At 52.9% G+C, this 25093-nt stretch overlaps 1 protein-coding gene across 1 annotated transcript; it reads left to right on the forward strand.

The window, feature by feature from the left end:
* The first annotated feature begins 4557 nt into the window (after positions 1-4557).
* Positions 4558-16979, forward strand: PODXL (podocalyxin like). Its single transcript, XM_035315509.1, has 8 exons — positions 4558-5569; positions 7213-7361; positions 8121-8186; positions 13232-13382; positions 14386-14447; positions 14548-14715; positions 15400-15459; positions 16732-16979. Exons 1-8 carry the CDS (start codon positions 4573-4575, stop codon positions 16924-16926), a joined length of 1848 nt encoding a protein of 615 aa, XP_035171400.1. The 5' UTR covers positions 4558-4572; the 3' UTR covers positions 16927-16979.
* The last annotated feature ends 8114 nt before the right edge of the window (positions 16980-25093 follow it).

Below are 25093 nucleotides of genomic sequence, written 5' to 3' on the forward strand. Positions count from 1 at the left end.
GCCAGCCCGTGCTTGCAGGGGCTTTCTCTCTTCTGTTTCAACCAGATCCTGTTCATTTGTTTTGTGGAGGACACTCATCAGGCCCCACGGGCCACCAGCCCAGGCAAAGAGGGGCTCATTACCAGTTATTACCCCCAGGTCCAACGTGGAGATTTGAAATGGGAAGTTGGACAAGAGGGAAGGGAGAAAAACAGTTAGGTATAGAAGAGTGATAGCACGTGGTAGGAAAGCATTGACTCCTGGACTTGCAGTGCTCTCACTGCTTGTTTTGTATTTCTTTCTGCTTTGGGATTAGGTATTTGGTAGGCTGCTGAAAAGGAAGAGCCTGCAGTTTGAATAAGCCATGCCTTCTTCTGGTGGTGGACCTGTAAGACACCAAAAATGTGATTTGTTTTACCCTGGTCTAAATAAAATACATTTTGTATCAATTCTGCAGTGAGGCACAGACCCTGGGCAAACAGCTAATACTAATCCCAGAGCAATAAAACCACACTCACACACACAAAAAAAGAAACAAACAAGCAAACAAACAAAAAAAAACTGACCACAGCAGCATCTGGCACCTTGTGCAACAGCAGGGAGAGAACAGTTAAATTTAATGCAACTGCAGAGCAAAGGCAAATTTCACTGTCAGATGGGTGCCTAAAAATCTGCAGGGCAAATCTGGGGATAGGTACAGGTGCCAGTCCTCCATGGAAAGTGGGTCTCACCCAGCTGCAGCCATGGAAAGAATGGGAGCAGCTCATCTGAGCTGGGGTGGAGGTTAGGAAAAGAGAGTTTGGGATGGGAGATCTCTTACGAAGGGCTTCCCAGGGGTCCTATCCAGCCTGTAACAGCAAGCATGGGTCTTTAGGAAGGGAGCAGTGTGATGAAGTGCTTTCTGACTTGTCCTTTGCATTGCCCCTTGCCAAAGGGATGCAGGTCTCCATGAAAGGAGAGCAATTTCCACCACTGTGGCACTCAGTATCTTCTGACCTCAGCCAGGCCCATGTGGTAGTGTGATGGGCACCCATTGAATTCTTTTCTTCCTTCCTTCCTCCCTCCCATCCATCCATCCATCCATCCATCCATCCCACTTGAATCACTGAGCATGGTTTGATGATGAAGAATTCAGTCTTGCGGGGTTCTTTAGCCTGGAGAAAAGGAGGCTCAGGGGAGACCTTATTGTGCTCTACAGTTACCTTCAAGGAAGCTATAACGAGGCGGGGATTGGTGACATCTCATAAGCACCAAGCGATAAGACACAAGGAAATGGCCTCAAGTTGTGCCAGGGGAGGTTTAGGTTGGATATTAGGAAAAAATTCTTCACTGGAAGGGTTGTGCAGCATTGGAACAGGCTGCCCAGGGAAGTGGCTGAGTCACCATCCCTGGAGGTCATCAAAACACGTGTAGATGTGGTGCTTAGGGATGTGGTTTAATGGTGGACTTGGCAGTGCTAGATTAACGGTTGGACTGGATGATGTTAGAGGTCTTTTCCAAGATAAATGATTCTATGATTCCGTGATTCTGTGATTCTAACCTTTTAACATCTCCTGACCTTAACAGGAGAGGGACACTGAGGCTGAATGGAGAGATACAAACAGATGAAGTTTGTTTAAGCTTTGTGGATGTCAGCTCAAGCCTTGGTTCTTCTTCCAGTGCTTTCTCAAGATGTATCTTCTTGTGTGAAGGAAGGACAGTGGGGGCAAGCCTGGAGGATCACACAGTTTTTCTCTATCAGCAGAAAGATTCCTAGCTTTAGTTTTTTTCCCCCATTTTCTACTGAAATTGGTAAAAACACAGCTGCAGCTCCCTGGGTTGGGACGGAGAAGTGATGGGGCAGCTTCACATGGTTCATGGGGTCCCAGCTGGCCACCAAGACTGTCCCAGAGCCACGGCATGGACCTGCCCCTTTCTCTTTTGGACCAAGTTGAATTGAATTGCCCTTTCTACTTTTTCTTCAACACACGTTTGCTTCCTGCCTCTCTGGGACAGGGACAGGTTAAGAAAAGGAAGTGACAGCAGTGGGAGATTCCCTCCACCTTCCTTCCGACCCTTTCTTTATTTACATCTTTTTAATATTCTTTCTTCCACTAGAGTGGGGGTAGTTTTCCCCTTGTCATCAGAGCCCCTGTCTGGCTTTTACATCCCTATTTATGGGGATCCCCATTTTGTGGCTAACTGGATGCCAGCTCCCTAGCTTGCCGCAACCATCACCGAGAATTCAAGCCAGGCAAGTTGATCGTACAGCTAAGGAGGCAGCTGAAAGAAAACTCCCTCCTAGCTTTTGCACCCAGGTCTCTTTTTCTTCGTGCCCACATCTTACACTTGTGTTTTCCTTCCTCACTTCTTCTCCTGCAGCCAGTGGTCAGTCCAATAATACCTATGACTTCTCTCCATGAATGATCTTTTCCTGCAGGCGTAGAGGAGATGTTTCCTTGCAAGCCCCTAAAATAATTCATGCTGTTAGTTTACTAAGCTTACATCTCAATGGTGTTCGTAGAATGGCTGCTCCTGGCAGCTGATAAGGAAACAGAAATAAGAATGGCATTAGAGGAAGGGGTCTGCACATCTTTTTTCCTGGCATTTCCCTGTTCGGATGAGCCCAGACACAGCCCTCCTACGTCCTCCAAACCCACTCTGTCCCCAGGCAGACCCCAAACCTGCCACAGCTCCCCACCCCAAATCCCATTCCCCAGGTGCTGTCTGTGCCTCCAGCCTCCCAGCCTTGACTTGGCAGGGCTGATCCAGGTTAGATTTCCCCAGTGGTACAGATCTCAGACACCTGAGCTTCCATCAGATCTTTGAAGCACAACCAGTGCTAATAAACAGAAAAAATAAATGATTGCCAGTGTACCAGCACAGAGGAATGAACATCTCGAGAGCAGTGCTTGGATATGGCTAAAAATCCAGCCTGGGAAGTTTCACTACTACTTTGGGCAGTTGGAAACTATATACAAAGGGGGCAAAAAATAGCCCTGTTTTGAGCTGTTGTTAAATGTACGAAACATACCCCCCCAGAATCAGGTTGGTTTCCTGATTCCGTGCAGGTGCACTGGTGCAGGGCACTCCGCAGTTTCTGAAGGGTGAAAAATTAGCTGAAACTTTTCCTGGGGTGAATTTGAACAAGTGCCCAGAGCTGGGAGTTACTGTGTGCAATGGGGAGGATTATCTCTGCGGCGACTGATGGAGCTCCTGCCGTGATTACAAACAGAAAAAAGGACCCAAATTTTGCATCCAGTCTCGTGGTGTGCATAACATGTTGGAGTGTTGCAGCGTGTTGCTGCTGTCAGAGAGCTGTCTTTTGCCACGTAACCCGTCCTTCGGCTGTGCCCCTCACTCAGAAAAATATTCATAATTTGAGAATTTAAAGTATTCTTCAGAAATCAACTGCGGACCTCATTCTGCGTGATAACTGAGCAATGGGCAATGCTCTTTGCACTGAGACCGAGCTTCGTTCCCACTGAGGTATCACCAGATCTCACGGCTTTCCCCAAAAAGAACCAAGCCCCGACACGAGCAGCATTTCTATATCATGCTTTGGGATGTACAGATGCGGGATAGAGACCACAGGGAAACACGTGGGAATTTCACAGCTCAGGTTGTGCTTTTGTCACGGTGTTCAGGATTTGCATGGTACATGTAGATGGAGCCCTTCTTTTCCTGGTTTACTTTTCCTTTTTCTACCTAAATGAATCATTTGATTTTTTTTTTAATACTTCCCTATGAAACTGAACATGAACTTTTAACATTTTTGTACGAATTTCTTGGGCTTTTTGGAACAGTAAGCTTAACAAGCAAGTGATTGTAATTTGGTGATAATATTTGCAATGGGGAACTGAATTGAACAGCCTTGAAATTAAAATTATATGTCTCAGAATAAATGTTTTTTTTTGCATTTAATTGCAAGCTCAGTCCAGTGTTGACCCATTCTTTTGGAGCAAGTAAAATAAATATTCTTTCCATAGTTCACCTAGCTGGGGATTTCTGCCTGTACGAAGTTTGACTCTGTGAATTAACGCTTGTGCGTATTTCGTGTTGCCTTTCATAGTAACCATCTGAGTTTAGGAGGAAAATAAGTTGGAATGTGAACAATGAAAGAAACAAATGCTAAGCTTGCACAAATAATAAAACTTCCAAAGTGGTCAGAAGGGTTCACCACATAAATCTGCAGCTCCTTGCCACTATGGGGACCTGAGAGACCCTTGGGGTTGGCCAAACAGTACCCATTGTGTCCCTTAGCTGCTCTCCTAGAATTGTTAAGATTGGAAAAACCCTCCAAGATCATCTAGTCCAACCGTCCCTCTACCACCATTGTCACCCACTAAACCATGTCCCTAAGCACCACATCCAACCTTTCCTTAAAAGAAAGGTTTTTCCTTAAAAATATCTCCTAGTAGGGCTAGATATGTTTTGTTGTTGGGTGTTGCTTTTTTTTCAGGAATGCCTTGATGCAAGGTGATGCGCCTTCCATCAAGGCAGACCTGACTTCTGGATGCCAGCAGGTCTTGCCCTCCTTCTCTGCTGGCCAAACTAATGCCATAACACAGCACTCAGTGAGAGTTTAAAGAGCGTGAGACAAGTCCCGAGTGGATGACTCAAGGTTTCTCTTCGGCATTTATTTCTGCAAATACCTGTTTTGGGTGGGAACCGAAGGAAGTTCCCCTACTCCAAAGTTTATCTTGGCTTTTCTGCTTTTCCCTAGGTGTCAGCTCTGACGACGATGGTACCGTTGCAAAGACGACCACGGCGATCCCAGGAGAAGCTAAGCAGATCATCACCACTACGGCCACCAGCAACGTTCAAGGGAGCTCCCTCACGACCAAGCCAGCCAGCCAATCTACCAACCCCGGGACGTTGCCCCCCACGGCTCCAGGGGCAGCCCCCACAAGCAAACCGGGAAGCCCAGCACCCTCCACCCCTACGACATTGCCCACCACTGCTCCAAAGACCACCCCTACAAGCACTCTGGGGAACCCACCTACCACCCAGCCTTCAGCAACCACAGCTCCAGCCAACAAGCCCACAGGCAAGCCGGACGACCCTCCACCTGTCCCCACCACATCACCCAGTGCTTCTCAGACGGTCAGCCCTTCGGCCAGCACCACGACCATCCCTCCTACAGCAGCCCCCAGCACCGCCCAGCAGAAGACCACCCTGGCAGCCACCTCAGGAGGCTCGGTAGCCAAGCCTGCTGCAAGCTCCGTTCCCACCCAGGCGAGCAGCTCCCCAACCACCTCGAGGGGCTCGGTGGCTGCTGTCACAACACCTCTGTGCAGTGTGGATCTGGGAAGCTGCCCCTCAGGCCAGTTGGCCAGCACTGTTGGGAGCACTGGAGTCCAAGCAGCCGGCCTTCCACCCGGCGTCAAGGACCTCAGTGCCTCTTCTCCCCCATCCACCACTGACCAGCCTCGCTCTTCTCCTGCTTCTCCAGTCCAGAGGCTGGCCTCTTCCCCCCAGCCGGGGAGTGCTGGCACCTCTCCTAACCCTTCTGCGTGGGCCCCTGCCCCTGGTAAAACACCTCCGTCTTTACCCACTGGCATCACAAGCAAGGCCTCAGATGCTGCCACCACACCGACTCCTCGAGCAGGTAACAGCAGACTAGAACCTCAATTTTTTGGGGTGGGGGGCCCTTATGGGGAGCCATCACCTCATCTCATTTCAGGACTTTCCAGCCTAGTTTTTTCCATGACACCTAGACGTTTAGGTCCCTGTTGTTGTCAGTGAGATCGAGTCAATGTAATTCAGGGCATGGATCATCTGCTTTCAGGTGGACCAAACCCCAAGCATCGCTGGCTGCAGGGCCTCGATCTTCAGTGGCTGCAAAAGGGAGGCAGCAGCAATGAGTTCAGAGGTAGAGCATTGACAAAACAGATTGATGGCACCCCAAATGCTGAACGAGGAATGTCCCTAATATGGCTGACAGCTTAGTGAAGGGTTAGTGGGCACTCAGAAAATAAGCTTTAGATGACTAAGGAGATTTTGTGGCTCAGCTCTGAGTCTACAGCCTCTACGGACTCTAAGCAGTTAGGTAGGATATTCAGCATGGCCACGGGGGTGTTGGCTGCTGACTTCTGCCTGAGCAGCTTAAGCAGTGCCCACATGGTGTTTTGGATCTTGGTGACCACCACTGATATGCTTGCTCTAGACCTCTGGAGCTTCATCAAGTCATGTTAGTTCACTGGTGAGGCACAGCTCCACCTCCCCTGTAATATTTTGTCGAAAACGTTCATTATCCTCCTCTGGGGAATATCTAGTCAGCCCAGTTTCCTGTTACCTGCAATGCAGAAGCCACTCAAAAACCCAACTTCTTTCTTCTCAGCCTTCCAGCTCCTTGCTGCCAGCATCACTAAATGGGCCAAGGTCTTACCGCTACACCACCTTCACTGGCTTTCTCCAAGCCATGTTTCAAGCTAGCAGTTCCTAGTTTCAAGCTAGCAATTCCTGCGAAGAGGCAGGAATCCAAAAAGGAAACAGGCTGTAAACAGGATGTAGTGTTCTAATTCTCTTTGTCACCTTTTAAGGATCAGTTAGGAACCTGGGGATGCAAATCCTTGAAGGGCCCTGTGAAGGCAGGAGGCTGCTCCTTCCATTGCTCCCTTTGCACAAGAAACCTTAAGATGCTACAAAGGCATCTGAGATGGTCTCAGGTATCTGGGATGGTCTCATGGGGCTGGTAGATGGGTCCCTGCTGGACCAAGGCTGCCTCCCATAGTACCAGGTACTACCAAACAGGCCAGCAGGGTTTACAGCATGCTGCATCCCCTTGTTTAGGGATGCTGTGGTCAGGGGGGTGGCACGCTGACCTCCATTAAATGGAGGCCCTGGGTAGCTAGCTCTATCTACCTCTGTTGTAGACTTCTAGATGTTGTAGATGAAAGAAAACCCAGATAACGTGAAATGAGGGCTATCCCATTTGTCCAGCAGTACTCCTTTTTTAAGTGATTTCCCAGCTAGCAATGCACAGCCATCGTAGCACTTGGGTTCATCTCTCCCGAAGAGTCCAATGGCTTTCAGCAGTAGAAAATATCATCAACAATACGATTTTTATTTGAAAACAGGAGAAACCCAAAGCCTTTCCACGAGTTGCTGGGTGTAGTGAGGAGCTTCAAGGCAGGGCAAGAGTTGGAAACTCATTTTCAGCCTCTTGCAAATGGAGCTGTGTCAGCTGTATCCTCTCTGCTGTATATCAGTGTCTGTCTTCTTGTTTTTTGGTGTATGTTGGGGACCCAGACCGCACAAGCCAAGGACCTGTGCCAGACAGACCCGGACTTACTGAGCGGAGCCCCACCAGTGCCCAGCCGTCAGCACCAGCCCAGGGGGACCAGACGATCAGCAGCAGGCCTGGCCAACAGCACCCTAATATTTCCTTCAAAAATGAGGTAATGACACCCACGGAAAGGTGGGCACTTCATGGTGGTGTCCAGAAAATGGCTAAAAATGGCGTTCGCTTTCCCTGAACCAGCTCTATCGAGTTGGGAGCACCATCCCTAACTCAGCTTTTATCCCCAAGTCACACTGATTTGTAGCTGGCATCCCATGTGGGTGTGAAACCTGCAGCCTTTCTCACTGTGTGTGTCTGTGTCAGAGAGATCTGCCTTTGGAAAACACAAGGCAGCAAAATGAGAGTGGAAAAACACTCTCACATCACTTTCCAGAGATGGATGGAGGTGAAGGGGACCATACTTTGGGTGCTGACCAAAGAAAATAAGTGAAATTTGGGAAAAGAAGGGGGGGGGGGGGTCTAAAAATACAACCCAGGATAACGAAAGACCCTGGTGCTAATCAGGAGGGAAGGGGATCCTGTTTCTAGACGCTCATCTTTTATGGGGTAGAACTTCATCATGCCTCACTGGCATGGATCTTCCTGCTGCCCAAGCCAATTCCCACTTGGCCCCATACTGCAAACCCTAAGCCAGGTTTGGGAAGTGAAGTAGCAAGCATCCCTCAGGCAATCATTTGAGTTACCCAGGAGAACTCTGATCACACAGGAGGGCTGCTGGGCCTGTCTTGTCCCCATAAAGCAGATCAGGGCTTTGGGTGGGTTGGCTCATGATTTGGGGTAGATTGTTGTATCAGTGGTCAACTGTCCTTCAACCTACAACTACAATTTGACAGTTGTTTTTCTTGTGTCTTTCCAGATCATTTGTGAAGCCCAGATCCAAGACATGTGGCCCATCATAAATCTGAAGGAAGCTAAAAGCTGTGTAAGTAGCATCCTGTGGGATTTTTCTGTAGGATTAGCTGCTGGGCTGCTGTTAGCCATCAGCTGGCAACCTGTGGCCCTCTGAGCATGTGAGCCTACAGAGATCACAGTAATTCCCTCAAAATAAGAGGCAAAAACTTTTGGAACGTAAAATGGTAAATGCAAATCCACGCTCAGCAGTATCACCCAGTGGGGGACATGGCAGGAGCAGAAGAAACCCGTGGTGACTTCTTCATGTGGAGGGACCCACCCAGCCAGCCTAGGTCTCAGAAAAGAGGCAACGGAAAGTTTTAGAAGGTGAAGCCATCCTTTTTTAAATGACAAGTGAGTGGTAAATTGTATTTCCAAGGTGAGGGAAAGGCAAACCCAACCCAAGAGTATATACCAAGACCCCTTTTCCTGGTGGGTACCCAAACCCCTGGTGGCTTTTCTAAGGGATACCCACCTTCAGAAACATTCTTGTGGAAACTACGGGTTTCCTGCAATAGGGAAGATGGAATTTATTAACAATTTATAAATTGGTTGAGTTTTTAGCTTGATGGCCAGGAGCAAGAGCCAATACCACACGGCTGGTGAGATCTTAAAGGCGGGTGAGATCCTGACTGCTGTGCATTTGGGATGTTTTTTTGTTGGTTTGGGGGCTATAATGTTCTGGTTTTTGGACCTCGGCACTGCCAAGGCAATGTAAGCATTGGGAAATTGTCACGCCAGGGACGTTCTCACAGCTCATGCTTCACAGCATCAAGGAGCTGCTCAGGTTCATGAACCTCGGCTGTCCCCAGAGGGACTGACACTGACTTCACCGTATGGTGGCAAGGTGCAAAGAGCAGTTTTATGAACTGCATCCCTAAAAACACTTGAGATGCACACTGAGAGGAGCACAGTGGCTCCTCCTGACCACAGCAGCTTTGCAATTCCCTTTGGCTTGTTGGTGGCCCTGCCTGGCAGCCCTGGAGAAGGTTTGTATCATCTCCCTCTAGTACCCGCTGAGCTCCTGGAAGAGGGAAAACCCCTGTGCTGCCAACTCATGGCCATCACCTTCCTGCTTTGGCTGATGCTGGGTGGAAGTGCTCTTTGCCCAGACACCAGCGGAAGCAATGATTTTTTGGCCACGTCGCCCTGAATGCTGAGGATGACTCCAGGTAGGGACATTATTAGTGTGATGGCCTGGATGCTACAACAGGAGAGCCCTTCCTGAGAGCATCCCCTTACCAGCCCCATGCAGTGCCCAAACCCACAGCCATGTCTGCCCTGGGAAAGCTTCTCACATATTTTTTTTCATGGAATATATAAAAAATATTTCACGAGATTGACCAAATCTAATTTTGGAACCCAAAGCATCAAGGTGACCTATGACCATCATGGTGATTAAGGCTTTCTCCCTCCTCCTGGGAGCAGTCTCACTGCGTGGAGCTGCTCCCCATCCCGTGACTTAGCTCAAGCTGTGCCACAGGGCCTTGTGGAAATGGGGCTGTGAAACGATGGTGCACGGGGATGCACCAGCGAGCTACGGGGTGAGCAGACATCACGGCTTGGCATCATCTGTGGTCATTCTGGGCATTTCCTTCCTGGAGCTGGCGAGCCAGCACGTCTGCCCCACTCTTTTCCTTGGGTTCCCCTGGGCGTGATAACCATCGGCAGCCTCGTTAGCGCTAGATGCCAATTGCATCCTGAAATGGCTACAGAAAGGGTGCATCCTCCCGTAGCATCAGTCCCCTCTGGTGCCAGAACACCTCCCAGCCATTAACTTCCCGTTCGGTGAATTCCCAAAAATCGCATTACATTTTATGCCTCCCTAGCTGAGCAACTCGAAGTGGCACTATCTGGCTTCTCCGCTTTGTAGGTCCCGTAAACAAGTCTCCAGCCAAAGCTTGACAGCGAAGTGAAAAAACCCTTTGCATTTTGCAGCCCGTGGGAAAACAGGAAAGTGTGCGCTATAAGGAGAAGTGTTCCAGAAAGGGCTCGGATCCTGGGCTGTAAAACGAGCCAGCATTGGGACTGCATTGTGCTGAAAGCTCAGCTCCAGCTGGGTGAAGCACGGTGAGGGCGATGCAGGGGTTGGGGGACGTGCCCATGTCCCCCCCGCGCTGTGCGGCTCCTGGAGCATCCTCAGCAGTGCAGGGACCCCGGAAAAAAGGTTGGGACTGAGCCCGAGAGCCACGGGCACTCCACGCCACTGCACCTCAGTTTCTCAGCTGCAGTGAACTCAAAAATTCAAGAGAAAATGATTTGTAAACTCTTAAAACGAAAAAATAAAAGCCAGTTTTATAGCTGGCACCATGCAGGTGAATGAAGGTCCTTTGCAGGCTGCTCGGTTCCAGCATCCATCATTTTTGGGTGAGGCTTTTATCTAGTGCTGAGCTGTTTGGTCCAGGTTGTCCCACGCTCCCTGTTGCCCCTTCTCCTTCCTTTGACTGCAGCAGGAGATTAACAAGTGTCCTAACGAGGCTCATTAGCTCGATGCCCTGCATTATATAGGGTGACTTTCCTAAGGTCTAGCTCCTGCATACTCAGCAAAGTTTTTGGTGGCTTCTTGGGGTGCTCCAGCCTCAGCGGCCACCCCACTCCTCGCCCCAAACCCAAAACCCATTAGGTGCCAGGGGTGACCAATGTCCCCTGAGCTCCATCAGAGCCACAACAACCCCACGGCCACCTTTAAGGGCTCCTCCACCACATCCCCAGCAGGGACATGGATGTTCCCAGCTCGGAGGATACCGGGGAGCACCACAACCTGCTCCAGCCGGGGGATGCAAAACACACGGCGAGACTCCCGTACCCCAACCTCTCCGACCCCTCCAAGCTGGTGACGGTCCCCAAAGGGCCGTGGGACCCCGTGCCAAGCAGGGTCATGCCCCCCGCTCGCCCCACCCGGCTGTTTGTTGACTCAAGTGCCGTTACCTCACCCGGGGATGTTGGTTTTAGGTCCCCGCCAGTGTGGGAACCGGATCCGCGCCGCTCGGCAGCGCCTCTCAACTCCGGCCAAGGAATGCGAGCGGCTCCGGGCGGGGAGAGGGCGAGAGGCCGGGGCACCACCGGGGCATCCCCCGGCCCCCTGCTGGGAAAGGGCAAATCCCTCCTGATCAGCATGTTACGGGGTTTAGGCATCGCTCGACAGCCAGCAGCAAAGCGGTTTGGTGCTCGGCATCCTTAAAATGCAAGGGTTTAACCTCCCCGGCATCCCCCCCCCCCCCCCCCAAAAAAAAAAAAGCATTTAAAATATTTTTGCTTCTTCGTGGGGTGCCAGGAGGAGGAACGGGGTGGCCAGTGCTGGGAACTGTGAGGGAAACCCCAGAGAAGGCTTTGCAGGGAGGCAGCAGAGAGGCTTTTATGGCTGCTGCCAAACAGAAAGTGCTGTGCGTGCTCAGGGACCGAGAGCTGCAGGACGTGCAAAGCGTAGGAGCACAGCCCAGCGTCCGAGCAGGCTAAAAACAGCACCCCGAGCGAGCCAAGGCCTCTCTGCCCTCCCCTGCTGCCTCATCCTGCTGCCTGCAGCTTTCTCCCTGATGCTGCTGGGGATGCAGCCAGGACAGCTCGAAGGGAGAAGCTTTTCCCCCTGCAAATGGAAAGGGAAAAGTTCCCAGTGCCGAGCTCACCCCCACGCTGCACCCGGGACCAGCCTTCCGCCCCACCACGTGCATCCTGGCTCTGCCACCACTTCCAGGGCCAATTCTCAAATATTTAGATAAAATGGGGTGAGTTTCGGGGCTTTCCTTGGCCAAGGGGGACGCTGGTGGCTGTCAGCACAAGCAGGACCTGGTGGGTTGCAGAGGGAGGAAGGTTGGAGGTGCTGGAGCAGGCGGGAGCAGAGCAATTCCCAGCCAGGGCAGCTCGTTTCCGAAGGCTGTGCGTGGAAGATCTTTGCCTGTGGGGGCTGTGAGTGCAGGATGAGTGCGTGCAGGGTCATACAGCATACGGCATCTCCAAAGGAGGGGTTTGTGTGTGCAAGATCTGTGCATGCAGCTCCCGTGCATGCAGGACCTGTGCACGCAGGACTTGCACGTGCAGGATTTGTGCGCCCAGGTCTGTGCACCCAGCTTCTCGGCGTAGGAGCCATGCAAGCAGCTCCTGTGCATGCAGGGTTGTTCCCACACGACCTTGGCATGCAGTGCCTGTGTGCACAGGACCTCTGCGTGTTGTACCTGTGCACGCACGATGTGTGCATGCAGGATTCTGCACGCAGGAGCTGTGCGTGCAGGATTTGTGTGTGCTGCTGTACAGGATCTGTGCACCCAGCAGCTCTGCGTGCAGGCTGCAGAGCAATCAGCCGCACTTTAGTGAGCTCCCAGCTGCTGGGGAGCATCAGGTAGACACAGAGGGTCTCAGGAGCACCCAGAGGGGCTGAGGGCTCCATGCACCCCCGCAGTCATCCCTCTGGTACCACCCACCCTCACCCCTCCAGTGATGCTCCAGTTCATACAGAAGCCAACCCCCTTTTTTTTTTCTGCTCTCCAGAACCCCGGGGAATGCCCAGGGGGTAGAAATGCAGGTGGTGGGAGGGATGCAGATGCCCCTGGGGCACCACAGCCCTGTCCCGTTCCCGCTGTGGCCTCAGCTCCCCACCCCGCTTCCCCCAGGGACCTGCTATTCCTGGAACACCAAAAGCTGCGGCTCGCAGATAAGACCGGCGCAGGGCCCTGGCGAGGAACGGCAGCCAAGAGCTCGGCTTTTCCTAAAGAAACGACTTTTGAACTTTTCCTGTTCCCTGGGAGGGCCGGCAGCGGCCGGACGAGGAGGAGGGATGGCTCCAGGCGTTGCATCTGAAATCGTGGTCGCACGTTGTGCCGGGGGAGGTTTAGATTGGATTTCTTCACGGAGAGGGTGCTCAAGCGCCGAGACAGGCTGGAGATATTTAGGAGATGAGCAGAGGTGGCACCAAGGGACGTGGTCTAGTGATGGGATGTGGTAGGTCGGGGTGGTGGCTGATGATCTCGAAGGTCCTCTCCATCCCCAGCGATGCTACGACCCCACCACCCTAGGGAAGGGGCAGGATGCTGCGGGGTGCTGGGCGTGTGGGCGGCGGTGCCAAGCCCCTGTTTGTCCCCGCAGGCCGACTGGAGGGCTGCCAGCAGCAACGAGTCCTTCTTCGAGATCATCTGCTCCATAGGGCGGCAGGCGTTCGACATCCGCAGGGACAAGTGCACCGTGACCCTGGCCTCCTCTGCGCCCCAGCGCTGGGCCGTGCACACGGTGGTGCACCGTGAGTGTGGCCAAAGGCCTGTTGTGGGGAAGGTTTGGGGGGGACACGGGTGTAGGGGGGCAGCTAGGGGCTCAGGGGGGCTGCCGGAGCCCGGTCAGGGTCTGCTTTCCTTGGGTTACCGTTTCTTGTGGGCTTGGGAGATGCACAACAAATGAGTTTTGGTCATCAGTGCAGCCTTGAGCCCACCAGATCCCTCCCCTTGTCCACGATAAATCAAAGCAGGGACCAGTCTCCAGGAGAAAAACACCTCCCATATCATCAAAATCCAGTGCCCATCTCAAATCCTTCCCCAGAGGACCACAGAGGGGAGCTTCTTGGCCACATCTGAGCCCTTGGGGTAAATCCAGCTCTGCCCAGGGGGGGCCAAAGCAAGAGCACGGAGGCGTCAGGGGATGGAGGCACCAGAGGATGGAGGTGTCAGGGGATGGAGGCATCACGCCGCCCTGGAGCTATGGGGAGGAAGGGCTGAGCTCCATTCTCCTCCTCTCCAGGGCTGGGGATCACCTCCAGAGGGTGATTATGGGCAGGGGAACCGAGACGGGCCCTGGGGACTGATTTTGCACTGCTCCAGCACTGTGTTTACAGCCAACAGCTGTAAATCTCCCTCCACAAAGCTCCCCATGGGTGCTTGCACAGGGGGCAGTGGGGACAAGCCACCAGCTGTCCCCACGTGGGCTTCGACCCACCAGGTACAGCCCCCATCCGCAAAACAACACCCGAGGGAAGGAAGGGGGCAGTCTCTCTCCTGCATCAGGATGCAACCCACTTGGGGTCCCACCTCCTCCCACCGTGGTGGTGTCACCCCCTCTTCGGGGTCAAGCCTGGACGTTTCACCCCTAGATCCCTCGATGAGACCACCCCCAGGAAGGACGTGGGTCTCGTTGGCTGGCTTTAGAGGGACCCTCAAGGTCCCTCCATGGGGCTCCTCCCCTGAGCAGGAGGTGGTGGCACAACCCATCCCCTCCCCATCCCCGTGCTCACTGCAGCTTCTGTCTTCTCCCAGGCTTCTTAGACCCCGAAGCCATCTTCGAGAACCTGAAGGAGAAGAGGAACGAGCTCGAGAAGGTAAGCAGCTCCCCAGGCACAACGTGGGGACAGCCCCAAAGGAGGCTGGCACGGGGTGGCCACCCCACCTCGGATCCTGACCCGGTCCTTCCCTCGGCAGCTGGGCATCGTCAACGTCACCTACCTCAACCAGGAGATGGAGGAGGAGGTGAAGGACCAGTTCAGCACGCCCCTCATCATCACCATCATCACCCTGGCCTGCTCCCTGCTGCTCGTCGTGGCCATCTACGGCTGCTGCCACCAGCGTTTATCCCAGAAGAAGAACCAGGTATGGTGGGAGGAAGGCTGGGGCGAGCACCCCGAGACACCTCCCTGCCCCAGGGGCACCTGGAGGAGGCGAGGAGCACTCGAGCTGCCCCTCTGCTGGTGGAGACCTCCCTGCTGCTGCCACTCGAGGGGCTGCCGTGCAAAATCTCAGCGCAGGGTGCCCGAACACCACGGCTGCTTTTGGGATGGGGACCAAGGGAACGAGGGGCTGGAGGTGCAGGGGTACGGTCACGAGAGGCGTCCGTCCGTGCTGCCCCCAGGGCAGCTGAGCAGCGTCCTCAGGTCCGGGCATAATTTTGAAGAAAGAGGCTGTCTCAACCCAAATCCCCCCTCTCCGAACCCACCCACTCCTCCCCTTCACCCTCCCACCCCAAAAAGAAATAAAAGATCGGTGCCATATTGATTTTTTGTGACCAAAGGAGAAGGGGAGCACGGGGAAAGATCCTTTTCTGACTGCTTGGGAGCGTAGCTTAGGAAGTCAAAAGCATTTCTCCTTTTTGCATTTGTTTTTTGGACGCTTTTTCCTTTTTTATTTTTTAAATTTCGCTCCTGCCGCTTTTCAAAAATGACTTGAAAGTTTTGTTGTGTTGTGTTTGTTTTTTTTTTCCTCCCCCCCTCCCCCCCTTTTATTTTTCTCCCTTTCCCCCCTTTTTAAACCCCGCTGTTGTTTCACCTTGGAAATAAGCAGCACATCCACCCTGATCTCCCCGGGTTTGATGATGGACGTGCCATCCTGATCTTTAATGTGAGTTAAATTCAACGCAGGGGCGGGTGCCGCAGCTGTAACCCCCCCAGCTCCCCGGCGTTTGGCCCGGGCCCCCCCCCCCCACGATGGTCGGCAGCTTTTAACAAGACTAAAGCCTACTAAAGCCCAGCTTGGAAGCCCCCTGCCCCTCGCTGTGGGTGCCACGGCGGGGAGGAAGCACTGCCCGAGCATCCCTCAACCTAAGGGGGGTTTTACCAGCATCCCTCGACCTGGGGGGGTTTTACCAGCATCCCCCCAAACCTCGAGGGCTCAGCACCCCCTGCTTCCGAGCACCCCCCTCCAGCTCTGCCACCCGCTCCCGCAGCGCCTGCTCTTGCCGAGCCCTCTGGTTTCGCTTCTCCATCCTTGTCCTTCTCCCCCTTCCCAGCGTTTGTTAGGAGCAACGCGTCAGCCAGGAGGATACACACAGAAAACCCTAAAAAATAATAATAATAATAATAAAAAAGAGAACACAGGAGTACGGCTCCTCTGTAAATCCCCATGGGATGGGGCTGACGGAGCTGCCCGTGGTGAATGCGAAAAGGGGATGAGATGGGGATGCTGCTGGCAGCAGAGATGAGAGGAAAGCACCCACAGGGCTGGGGCACAGCTGGGATTCGTGTGGATCCGAGCATCGGGTGATTCAGCGCCTGATTCACCCCTGAATCAGCCCTTTCTGAGGAGGGGGGGATGCCCCAGCCGAAACTGTGCGTGGTCAAAGGGAAGGGAGGGGGGAGGTCTCCAGCAGGAGCTCTCCAGGACAGGGCACGGGGCTACAGGGGGAGAGGGGCTGGTGGCATCTGCAAGCAGGGAGATGTCGGGGGGGGAGGGGGGGGAGGGGGTAAAAGGAGAATAAAAATAAAGGGACCAAGGGGGCAGAAAGGGGAGATGGCGAGGCAGGAGCAGGGATGCAGGGTTGGGGCGAGCCGAGGATGCTCAGCCTCCGGCGCTGGCCTCCTCCTAAGGGGTGACACGGGGGGACAGCCACAACACCCCGGCTGCCCTCGGGGAGGTTTTCTGCAGGTCTCCGGCTGCTCTCCCGTCCTGCCACCACCGGCAGCCTCCGCCTCCAGCCCCGTGCTCCCCCCTCGCTGCGCCGGCGCTGCCTGCAGCCCCCAGCCTCTGCTGCCCCACAGAGCCTCCCTCTACGAGCAGCAGCCTCGTCGGGCCGGGAGGCTGCAAACACCGCAAGGGGAGGACCCGAGGTGGCATGCAGGGCACGGCCGAGCTCTTCCTCACCGGGGTTTTTCTGGGTTTTTCTCTTCCTCGCAGCAGCGCCTGACCGAGGAGCTGCAGACGATGGAGAACGGCTACCACGACAACCCCACGCTGGAGGTGATGGAGACCTGCTCGGAGATGCAGGAGAAGAAGGTGAACCTCAACGGCGAGCTGGGCGACAGCTGGATCGTCCCGCTCGACACCATCATGAAGGAAGACCTGGAGGAAGAGGAGGACACGCATTTATAGGAGACGGAACTCGATCCCGCAAGATGCCACCCCCCAGAACCCCCAACTCCCCCCCAAAAAAAAAAAAAACAAAAAACAAACAAAAAAAAAGCATAGTTCCCCCCATACACACGCACAAATCCAAAACTAGGCAAAATTCCCAGAAAATCCCTCGTGAGCTCATCACGGCCACCAGGTGGGGTGCAGGATGGCAGAGGGAGGGATGCGAGCAGACAGCTCCGTGGTCACCACAGCACCCGCATCGGGACGAGCGGCTCCGTCACCCGTGGGTGCTCCTCGGGACCCAACGGGGTGAAGGGGACGGCTTTTCTGCCCTGCTCTCCTCCGAGCAGGGACGCTGCGTCCCCTCCCGTCCCCCATCCGACCGCAGCCTCCAGCTCAGAGAGATCCCAGAATAAAAAGAAACATCCCGAGGATGGGAACGGGAGCGCAGCCCCCGACAGCAAGCCTGGAAATCAGAGCTTGAAAATTCCTCCAGCCCACGCCGTTTAACCATCGCCCTTGCCCTCCCCTACACCCTCCCTTGGAGAACACCCAGGAATGGAGCGGGAGGAGCCGAACCAGCCCCTTCGCTCCCTTTTCGGCCAGTTTCCATCCCCGCCGAGCTGCTGGATGAAAACGCACCGCGGCCACGCTTTGGGGCACAAGCAAATACCCGGGGATGCCAAATCCCACCCTGCCTTCATCTGCCCCACAAAGGGGCTGCTCCAGGGCTGGGGCGATTTCTTGTTTCAGACCCGGAGAGGTGACGGGAAGGACGCCGCAGATTTTGCGTGAATATTAAAGAAAGGGAGAGGAAAAGGAATCACTCCTTGATTTCATCCTTCCGAGGAAGCGTTTAATGAGACCTGGAGCGACGCCTGACCGCCAGCCCAGGCGCACTGCTGTGGGTTGTTTTTGCTGTAAAGGAGCCCAGCCCAGCTCTGCGGCTGCATTTACCTACGGAGCATCTGATCACCTGCCAGGAATGCTGCAGCACCACCATACATCCTCTGCCAGGGCTGGTGGCAACGTGCACGGCGATTTTTGGGGTCACGGTGTCCTGCGTGAGCTGCAGAAGAGATAAAAGAGCGGCAGAAGCACGAGGCAGGTGGCTCGGTGGCAGCTTTCCATCTGCTCAGCTCTTGGTGTTTCCTCCCCACGAGGCTGATAAGCTCAATCCACGTCCTCAAGCTTTCCTTTCTTCTCCCTTTGAAGGAAATCTTTAGAGGGGGGGCAAAAATCGGAGCAGAAAGTGGCTGGACTAAGGCGTTCCTTATCTTCCCCTTCCCATCCCAGCTCCTCGCTGGCCCTGCAGGGATGGGGAGGTTGCAGAGCAGCCCAGCTTCGGTGCAAGCAGATGCCCCAGAGGGGCAGGGGTTGGGGCAGGGCTGCATCCTCCAGCAGGTGGTAACGAGGGCAGAGGACCTGGAATCACCCAGGTGAGGGCATCTCCAGCATCCTCACATCCAGGTGGACCTCACGGGATGGCTGAGGTGGGAAGGGAGCTCTGCAGGTCCTCAGGTCCGGCAGAGCCATGTCCAGGTGGCTTTTGGAGACCTCCAAGGAAAGAGAAATGAGAAATCCTCCGTCGAGGGGTGATGCTGCAAAGCCCTGGTGGTTCCAGGGAGGCAGAGGAGCTCGGGACGGAGCACAGCACCCAAGCAGGGTCCTCCTGCCCCGCTCCCATCACGGCGAGGAGGTTTCCTTTGGGTCAGCACCACCGGGATCCCTTCCCGTGGCCGTCCCCAAAGCCGGGCAAAGCAGAAGAGAAATGGAAACGGTGCCCAAACCCCGCTCGGGGGTGCTGAGGGATGAAAGGGAGGGGGCAGCTTGCCCCAGGCAGGAGCTGGTGGCAGATGCCTCGCATCCCCCGGGCCAGCTCTTCTCCCTTCGCTCCTGCACTGACGGACAGCTGGAAGCGTTCGAGCCCATCTGTTTTTGTATGTAAATACTCCTGCTGTTCATTAGCGACGTACTCAGCGCACTTCACTTAGCTGTGCACTGCACTACGGGGAAGTGATTTTGGAGGGGGGGGGAAAAAAAAAATCAAAAAAAATGAAAAAAAATATATATAAGAAAAAAGCTAAAGGCCAATCTGGGAGGGGACCAGAAAAACTCACCACGAAGCAGGAAAACGCCTCCCTGCTGGAGCTGGACAGCCCGGGGCTGGTGCCTCCACATGGGCAGCAGTGAGCTCGGCTCCTTGACATCCCAACAAAGCCTTAACGATCCCTTAACGAAGCTCGCAGCCGCTTCGGGAGGCACGCTACTTCCCGGATCGAGTGCCCGAATTCGGCGACCTCGCGGCTCGGCCCTCGGCGGCCAGCAGAAGCCCAGGATCCCCTTCCCAGGGCAGAGATGCCAAAGTGCTTTAAGGAGTCAGGGCCAAAGACTTTCCAAGAGAACCCTACAAAGGCTTGAGATCAAGCGACCTTAAAATCTTTCAGAGCAGAGACCGGTGGAGATATCGCCTGCTCGGCAAGTGCTTATAGTGATTTATATTTGAATAGGAATTGTACATTTATTTATTTTTCCAGACACCATATTTTTAAACCACTAATATTTTATAGTAGATCTTCCTTCCCCTATTTAAAGAACTATTTCCTTGGAAAAAAAAAAAAAAAAGAAAAACAAACAAAAAAAACACAGTAAGTTTTCATGTCGGTAACATTCTTTTTGCAAAAAGAAATAAAATAAATCAGGTAGGAAATGCAGCGACGAGCATCTTTGGCCTTAACACTTCCCTTCGTAGACCGTAGCCATAACTTTTAGACCAAAAAATGAAGAGAAAAAAAAAAAAAAAAAATCTCCCCAGGCATTTTCTCCCTCCCTGCCCCTCTCCCCTCTTCCCCTGGCTTCTCTCCTCTTCCCCCACAACAGCTTTAAGGTGGGACACGCCGTGCGAAGCGCTCGGGACTCTTACCTCCTGGCGAGCCTTTGGCGAGCAGCTGGGACGTTCTTGCAAAGAGACTTCTCCACTCGCAGACCCTCCAGGGGCGTGTAAATAGGATAGGAGCAGTTATCTCCCGCTCACGGCGCCGCGGCCCCGCCAAGCAGCTCGATGCTGTGACCGTCGCCTGCAGCAGAGGACGCGGCCGCCGCGCCCCGCACGCGGCTCTCGCCTCTCGCGGGGACAGGAGTCTGACGTACACTGGAATTTACCGAGGAACCGGATCGCAGAGGTTATTCTGGCATTTTCCTACAAATATATATTTTGAGAGCATCATGTATTTCTGCCAATAAAGGTTCGTATGGAAAAGGCTCGTTTCTTGGCTGGGGGAACGGCGGGTGCGGGGTTTGGGCTCCAGGACCAGCGGGCAGGACTGCTACAGTCTGAGCTCGTTTGGAAACCCAGCACAGGCTTTGCACGGTCCCACTAGCAGGAAGATGTTAAAACGTTAGGATGAGCAGGAAGAAAACCAGCCCAGACCTTCAGAGATGCCCAGCTTGTATTTTTGCCATGCCAAAGAAAGCAGGATAATGAGGAAAACCTGACCTTAATTAAGGGGAGAAAACCCAAAAGGGAGGGATGCTCAGCTGGTGCGGGTGAGGCAGCCCCATCACTGCCTGTTAGAGTCCCCAGTGCCTTTAGAAGACCCCAGAAGGCCATAGCCAGCCAAAACTGCTCCTTTCCCCCTACACCAAGCAAAGCCGAGCATCCATCACCCTCTTGGTAGCCCTGGTTAAAGGACCAACCCCACAGAGAGTTCACCGTGCAGGAACAGGCTGCTCTGAGCAAAGGAAAATGATTTTTATTTTTTTTTTTTCCAGCTACATCAAAGCTGTTCTGCATCACAGAGAAAATAAATAAATTAAAATTGCCCCCCAGCTCTCCTTTTCTGGCTGCTTGGAGTCAGCACCAAGCACCGCAGTGCCAGCGTGTGCACGGCGTGCAACCATCTGAGGTCGAGATGCCCGGGTAGCCAAAGCCGCTACAGCACACGTGGGTGACTCTGAGCAAGGAGGGAAGGGAGAGGTCCCTTATCGGTCTCTCTGACTCTGCATTTTGCCCACCTCATGGCTGGGTCAGGCTGTGAAAGCAAAGCTGGCACCCCTGCGCCAAGCATCCTCCGCAAGTGGGTGCCGCCTTTCCATTTGCCTTTGCGTGCCCCAAAAAAAACATTTTGTTCTAGGTTGGATGGAGCAAGTTTCCAGTTATGCAAGAGGGAGAGGAGGGAAAAAAAAAAAAAAAAAAAAAAAAAAAAGGAATTTAAGTATTAAAAGCCAGTGGTTTGCATCAGCCTCTGTTCTAGCTGCCTGTTCCTTCCTGGTTTCACAGCCCCGGCACCGCTCGTGCGAGGTGCTCGCGGCTCCTTTTCCATCCTCGGAAGCAAGCGCTGTTAAAACAGATCTAAGATAAACACCCTTGCTAGCATATACATTTTTATTAAGAAAAAATGAACAAAATACATTCTCTCCTTATGTACATTACATACAACGTAACTACAGCAGTAGGTGTTCCTCGCAGCACTTACGCACAGCACGAGGCTCGCATGTCAACCCATCAACGACCAAAGGTGACTTAATTATGCCAAGGAAGCAAACGAACAGCCCAGGCTGACCAGAAATAACCCATTTAGCTGGAAGGGGTAGGATGGGGAATCACCAGAGTCCAGGAACGATGCCTGTACCCAGCAGGGCAGGAGGGTTTGGTGTTTGAGCTGCTCTTGGACCACGCACGCAGTCGGTGTTCACCCCCTGGATGCTCTCTGCCAGCCCGTTCGGCTGCCCCAGGCCCCAGTGGCAGCAGAAGCACCAAGGGGAACTCAGAGGGACACCCGAGTCTGCAGGACCCCAAGCTCCTGAGCTATTAGGAGAGGCAGATTTAGCGTTTCCAAACAGAATGCTCAAAGGAAAAGCGTTCACCAGGCTTCCTCGATACCTCTAAAAAGTGGCACGCTGCACCTCAGCACCTAAACATACCCCACCAGGACTGGAATAGTCTCTTGTCGACTGAGAACAGACCAAGGGAGTCTGTTCCTTTCTGCCCCATGGCGACGTGGTCTGCAAGGTTTAGGGCCCCTGGGCTCAGGTCTCCCAACACATCGCATCACTTCCTGCTGGAAGGCAGCTTTGGTGGATAGGAACAGCTCCTGCTAGCTGGGTTTTTTTGTTTTCCAGCACCACAGCTTCAGAAGCGAGAGGTTCTTTGGCATGTCAAAACACCAACGGGACGGAGAGAGAGGGGGGAAGGCTAAGAAGGAGGAGGAAGAGAGGAAATTCAGCATCCCCTGCCGGCGTGCCTTTCCACTTACCACGGCGGACAAGAGGGGAAATTAAGTCAGCAGTGTAACAGCTACCTTGTGGTTAGAAAAAAGTAATAGTCACATCGATATAGGAGCTGGAACCGACACAGGAGCTCTCTGCAGTGCTTCAGGCCATCACCTTGGGGCTGCCACACACAGCTGCGGGGCACAAGGATTCAGGTGGTGCTCAGACTCGATGATTTGCAGTCAAGTCACTGACTTGCAACTGAGGAGGCACAGATTGATAAAAAGACACTTGCCTCTTTTAAAAAGAGCTGAGATTGAGCTTTTTTCTAGGCTTCAAAAAAAAAAAAGTCAGTTTTCAGCCTCCGAGTAGGTTCTTCAGTGAGTGGACCCGCTCACACGCTGTGGCGCTTTTCTGCGCAGTGAAATATGAAATGATTCGGTCCCTCGGGCGGCCCGTGACAAAGTCAGGTTATTTAAAGTTTAATTTCTCATCACTGGGGAGAAAAACCTGTCCACTGGTATTTGGAAAGCTGAGAAGACTGCAGCCACCGGGGTCACCATTTTGGTCTAGCCTTGCCACCATCCTATTGATTAAAACGTAGCTGAAATTCCCTTAATCACCCCACAAGAAAGCTAAGAGCATTTTTAGGTTCTTTTAAGAACTTTTCAGGCCACAAGACATGGTCTTGACAGTCAACTGTGCTGCACAGCCCCGGTATGTTTAGGAGTTTGGGCCCAGCTGGCTTCTCCTTGAAATTGCTGAGAGGATCAAAGCCCAGGGTGAAGCTCCAGGACTAGAAGGTCCTGGTCTTCCATCACATCCATTTGAAAGAGAACCAGAGGGTCCAGGACACGGGAAGAAAACCTGCCCTAAATAGCAGAGCTGCCTAAGAGCCTGCAAGTCATTCCACGAAAGAGACATCACATCCTAAACACGCACTCTCATGAGCTACTACTGCATTATCCAAGTCCACTTCCCTCTCTGTCTTGCTACACTGGGGAAATAAAAGATGCCCCAGCTACCTGCTGCTTGTCTACACCTGTAAAAGATTCAGGATTACACAAGTGAGAGGAGGTAGAAGCCCTTCAACAATTACGGGGGTGAAGCTGGTATCATCACCTGCTCTTCACTAAGATGCTAAGACAGGAGGGCAGGCTCACCACAGCCCCGCACTCCAGCTTGGCAGAGGAGACAAAAAACTAGGAGCACGCTGCAGCTGGGAACTCTGAACCCCGTGCTCCCCCTGGAAGGAGAGCAGCGGAGAACATTAATTCACCAAGGTCCTTGCTGGCTGCTTCCGAGGCAAAAGGAAGGAGCTCTGCAAAGGAAGCAGCTCGAGGATGGTGGTGCAGAAACTGATGCCTCCTGAACGTCACCCAGGTCCAACCTCCTCGAATCCTTCAGGAGATGCTCCATCCACCTTTATCCGCGTACCTTGGGGGTGTCTGAAGGCACAGACTGGGTCGCAGTGAACAGGGGAACACCCAGAGGGGACCGTGCTTTACCCATTATACAGGACAGCAAATACACAAGTGAGATTTTCCTTTAAAATAGCAGCAAAACCCAAACACTAACACGGCAGAGCCAGTCTTCAGTTCTTCACATAGCAAGCTTGCTTTTTTCCAGGAACTGCAATGCCACGCTAGAGCTGGCCACACCAACTGATTTCTGACAGCACTCGAATACGTGCACTTTCCAGGCCATCAGTAAGGGCTGTGCTGCCTTGGAGCAAGCAGCTGGAGGCCAAAACAACACAAACCTTTGCCTCCACCAAGTATAAATTAAGATTTCAAGGTGCTGAAGTGCTATGTTGACAGCTGCTGCAAGTCCGTGGCTATATTGGGAAGGAGAGCGCTGAATTTGGGTCACAGCAAGTATTCGGAGCCCATCGCACCAACAAATTGAGTTCAGATATGTGAAAGCAGAAGGGGACAGCAGCAATATGCTACCTTCATGCTTGGGGAAGATGCTGACACGCACACCTTTAGTCCCAAGCCATACAGCTGGCATTACAAACAGCCCCATGACCGCTATCCCCTCGTCAGAGGTTTACATACATAATAACCAAGGCATGAATAACCCAACCTCCATCCAGTTCTCTGAGCTCTGCCAGGACGCCAAAAGCTGCTGGCATCAGCCGTGGCATTTTCTGGTGGAACCCTTTCAAATGGCAACAAACAAGTCGTTAACTGGCTCCACAACCACTCTGAAACTGGGTTTAGATGCTTTACCTACAAACAAAAGCACGTGGAGTCAATTTATCTAAGCACCGAGCCACATACTAGTGTAATGGTTCCAGTACGGTACACGACTCGTTCCACTCCGACTTCTCATTACAACGGAAGTTTTCAGTGAAAAGGGGGTTTTGCCCAGAAATCATGACCACAACTTGAACTTCTAGCATGTTTTCCACGCCACAATACGATCAGGGCTACCCAGAGGCATTTAAATACACTAATGAGCTTCCGAAAGTACATTTATGCGTTAACAATATTTACACTTACGAACTACTAGTCTGTACTAACAGCAAGTCACATCTCTGTTGTTCCTACATTCTCCTTTCACAAAATAAGACACCTCCAAGTCATCACGTACACTTACTGGAATGGCCAAGCTCAGTTTTTCCTGTTAATTTCTTCTAATCAGAGCAGCAAACATTTATTTTAAAGTAGGCCCGCCTCTGTTTCTGTGACAGCTCCAGCTACAAAACAGCACGAGCACTCCCAGAGACGTACGTGAATTAGTTTTTACCATCAGGGCTTCTCCTGACAATAGCCAAATATTCCCCAACCCCGGGAAAATCCTCACTAATAAGCTAAAATTCGAAGCATACACCAGGACTCAAGGTTTCACGAGACATCTTCCCACTTCTAAATACAAAGATACCGAACGGAAACACATCTGGGCACGTATCTATGACATTTTTGCCATTTTCCTCAAAAGCAGCACAGCGTTACACCAACAGAACTAT

The sequence above is a fragment of the Oxyura jamaicensis genome, chromosome 1 (assembly GCF_011077185.1).
Source record: "Oxyura jamaicensis isolate SHBP4307 breed ruddy duck chromosome 1, BPBGC_Ojam_1.0, whole genome shotgun sequence".
NCBI lineage: Eukaryota > Metazoa > Chordata > Aves > Anseriformes > Anatidae > Oxyura > Oxyura jamaicensis.

Coding starts and splice junctions, on each gene's coding strand:
- PODXL (XM_035315509.1), top strand. CDS start 4,573: ATGACTCAAGGTTTCTCTTCGGCATTTATTTCTGCAAATACCTGTTTT. Junction 13,383..14,385: donor CGTGCACACGGTGGTGCACC/GTGAGTGTGGCC, acceptor GTCTTCTCCCAG/GCTTCTTAGACCCCGAAGCC. Junction 14,448..14,547: donor AGAGGAACGAGCTCGAGAAG/GTAAGCAGCTCC, acceptor TTCCCTCGGCAG/CTGGGCATCGTCAACGTCAC.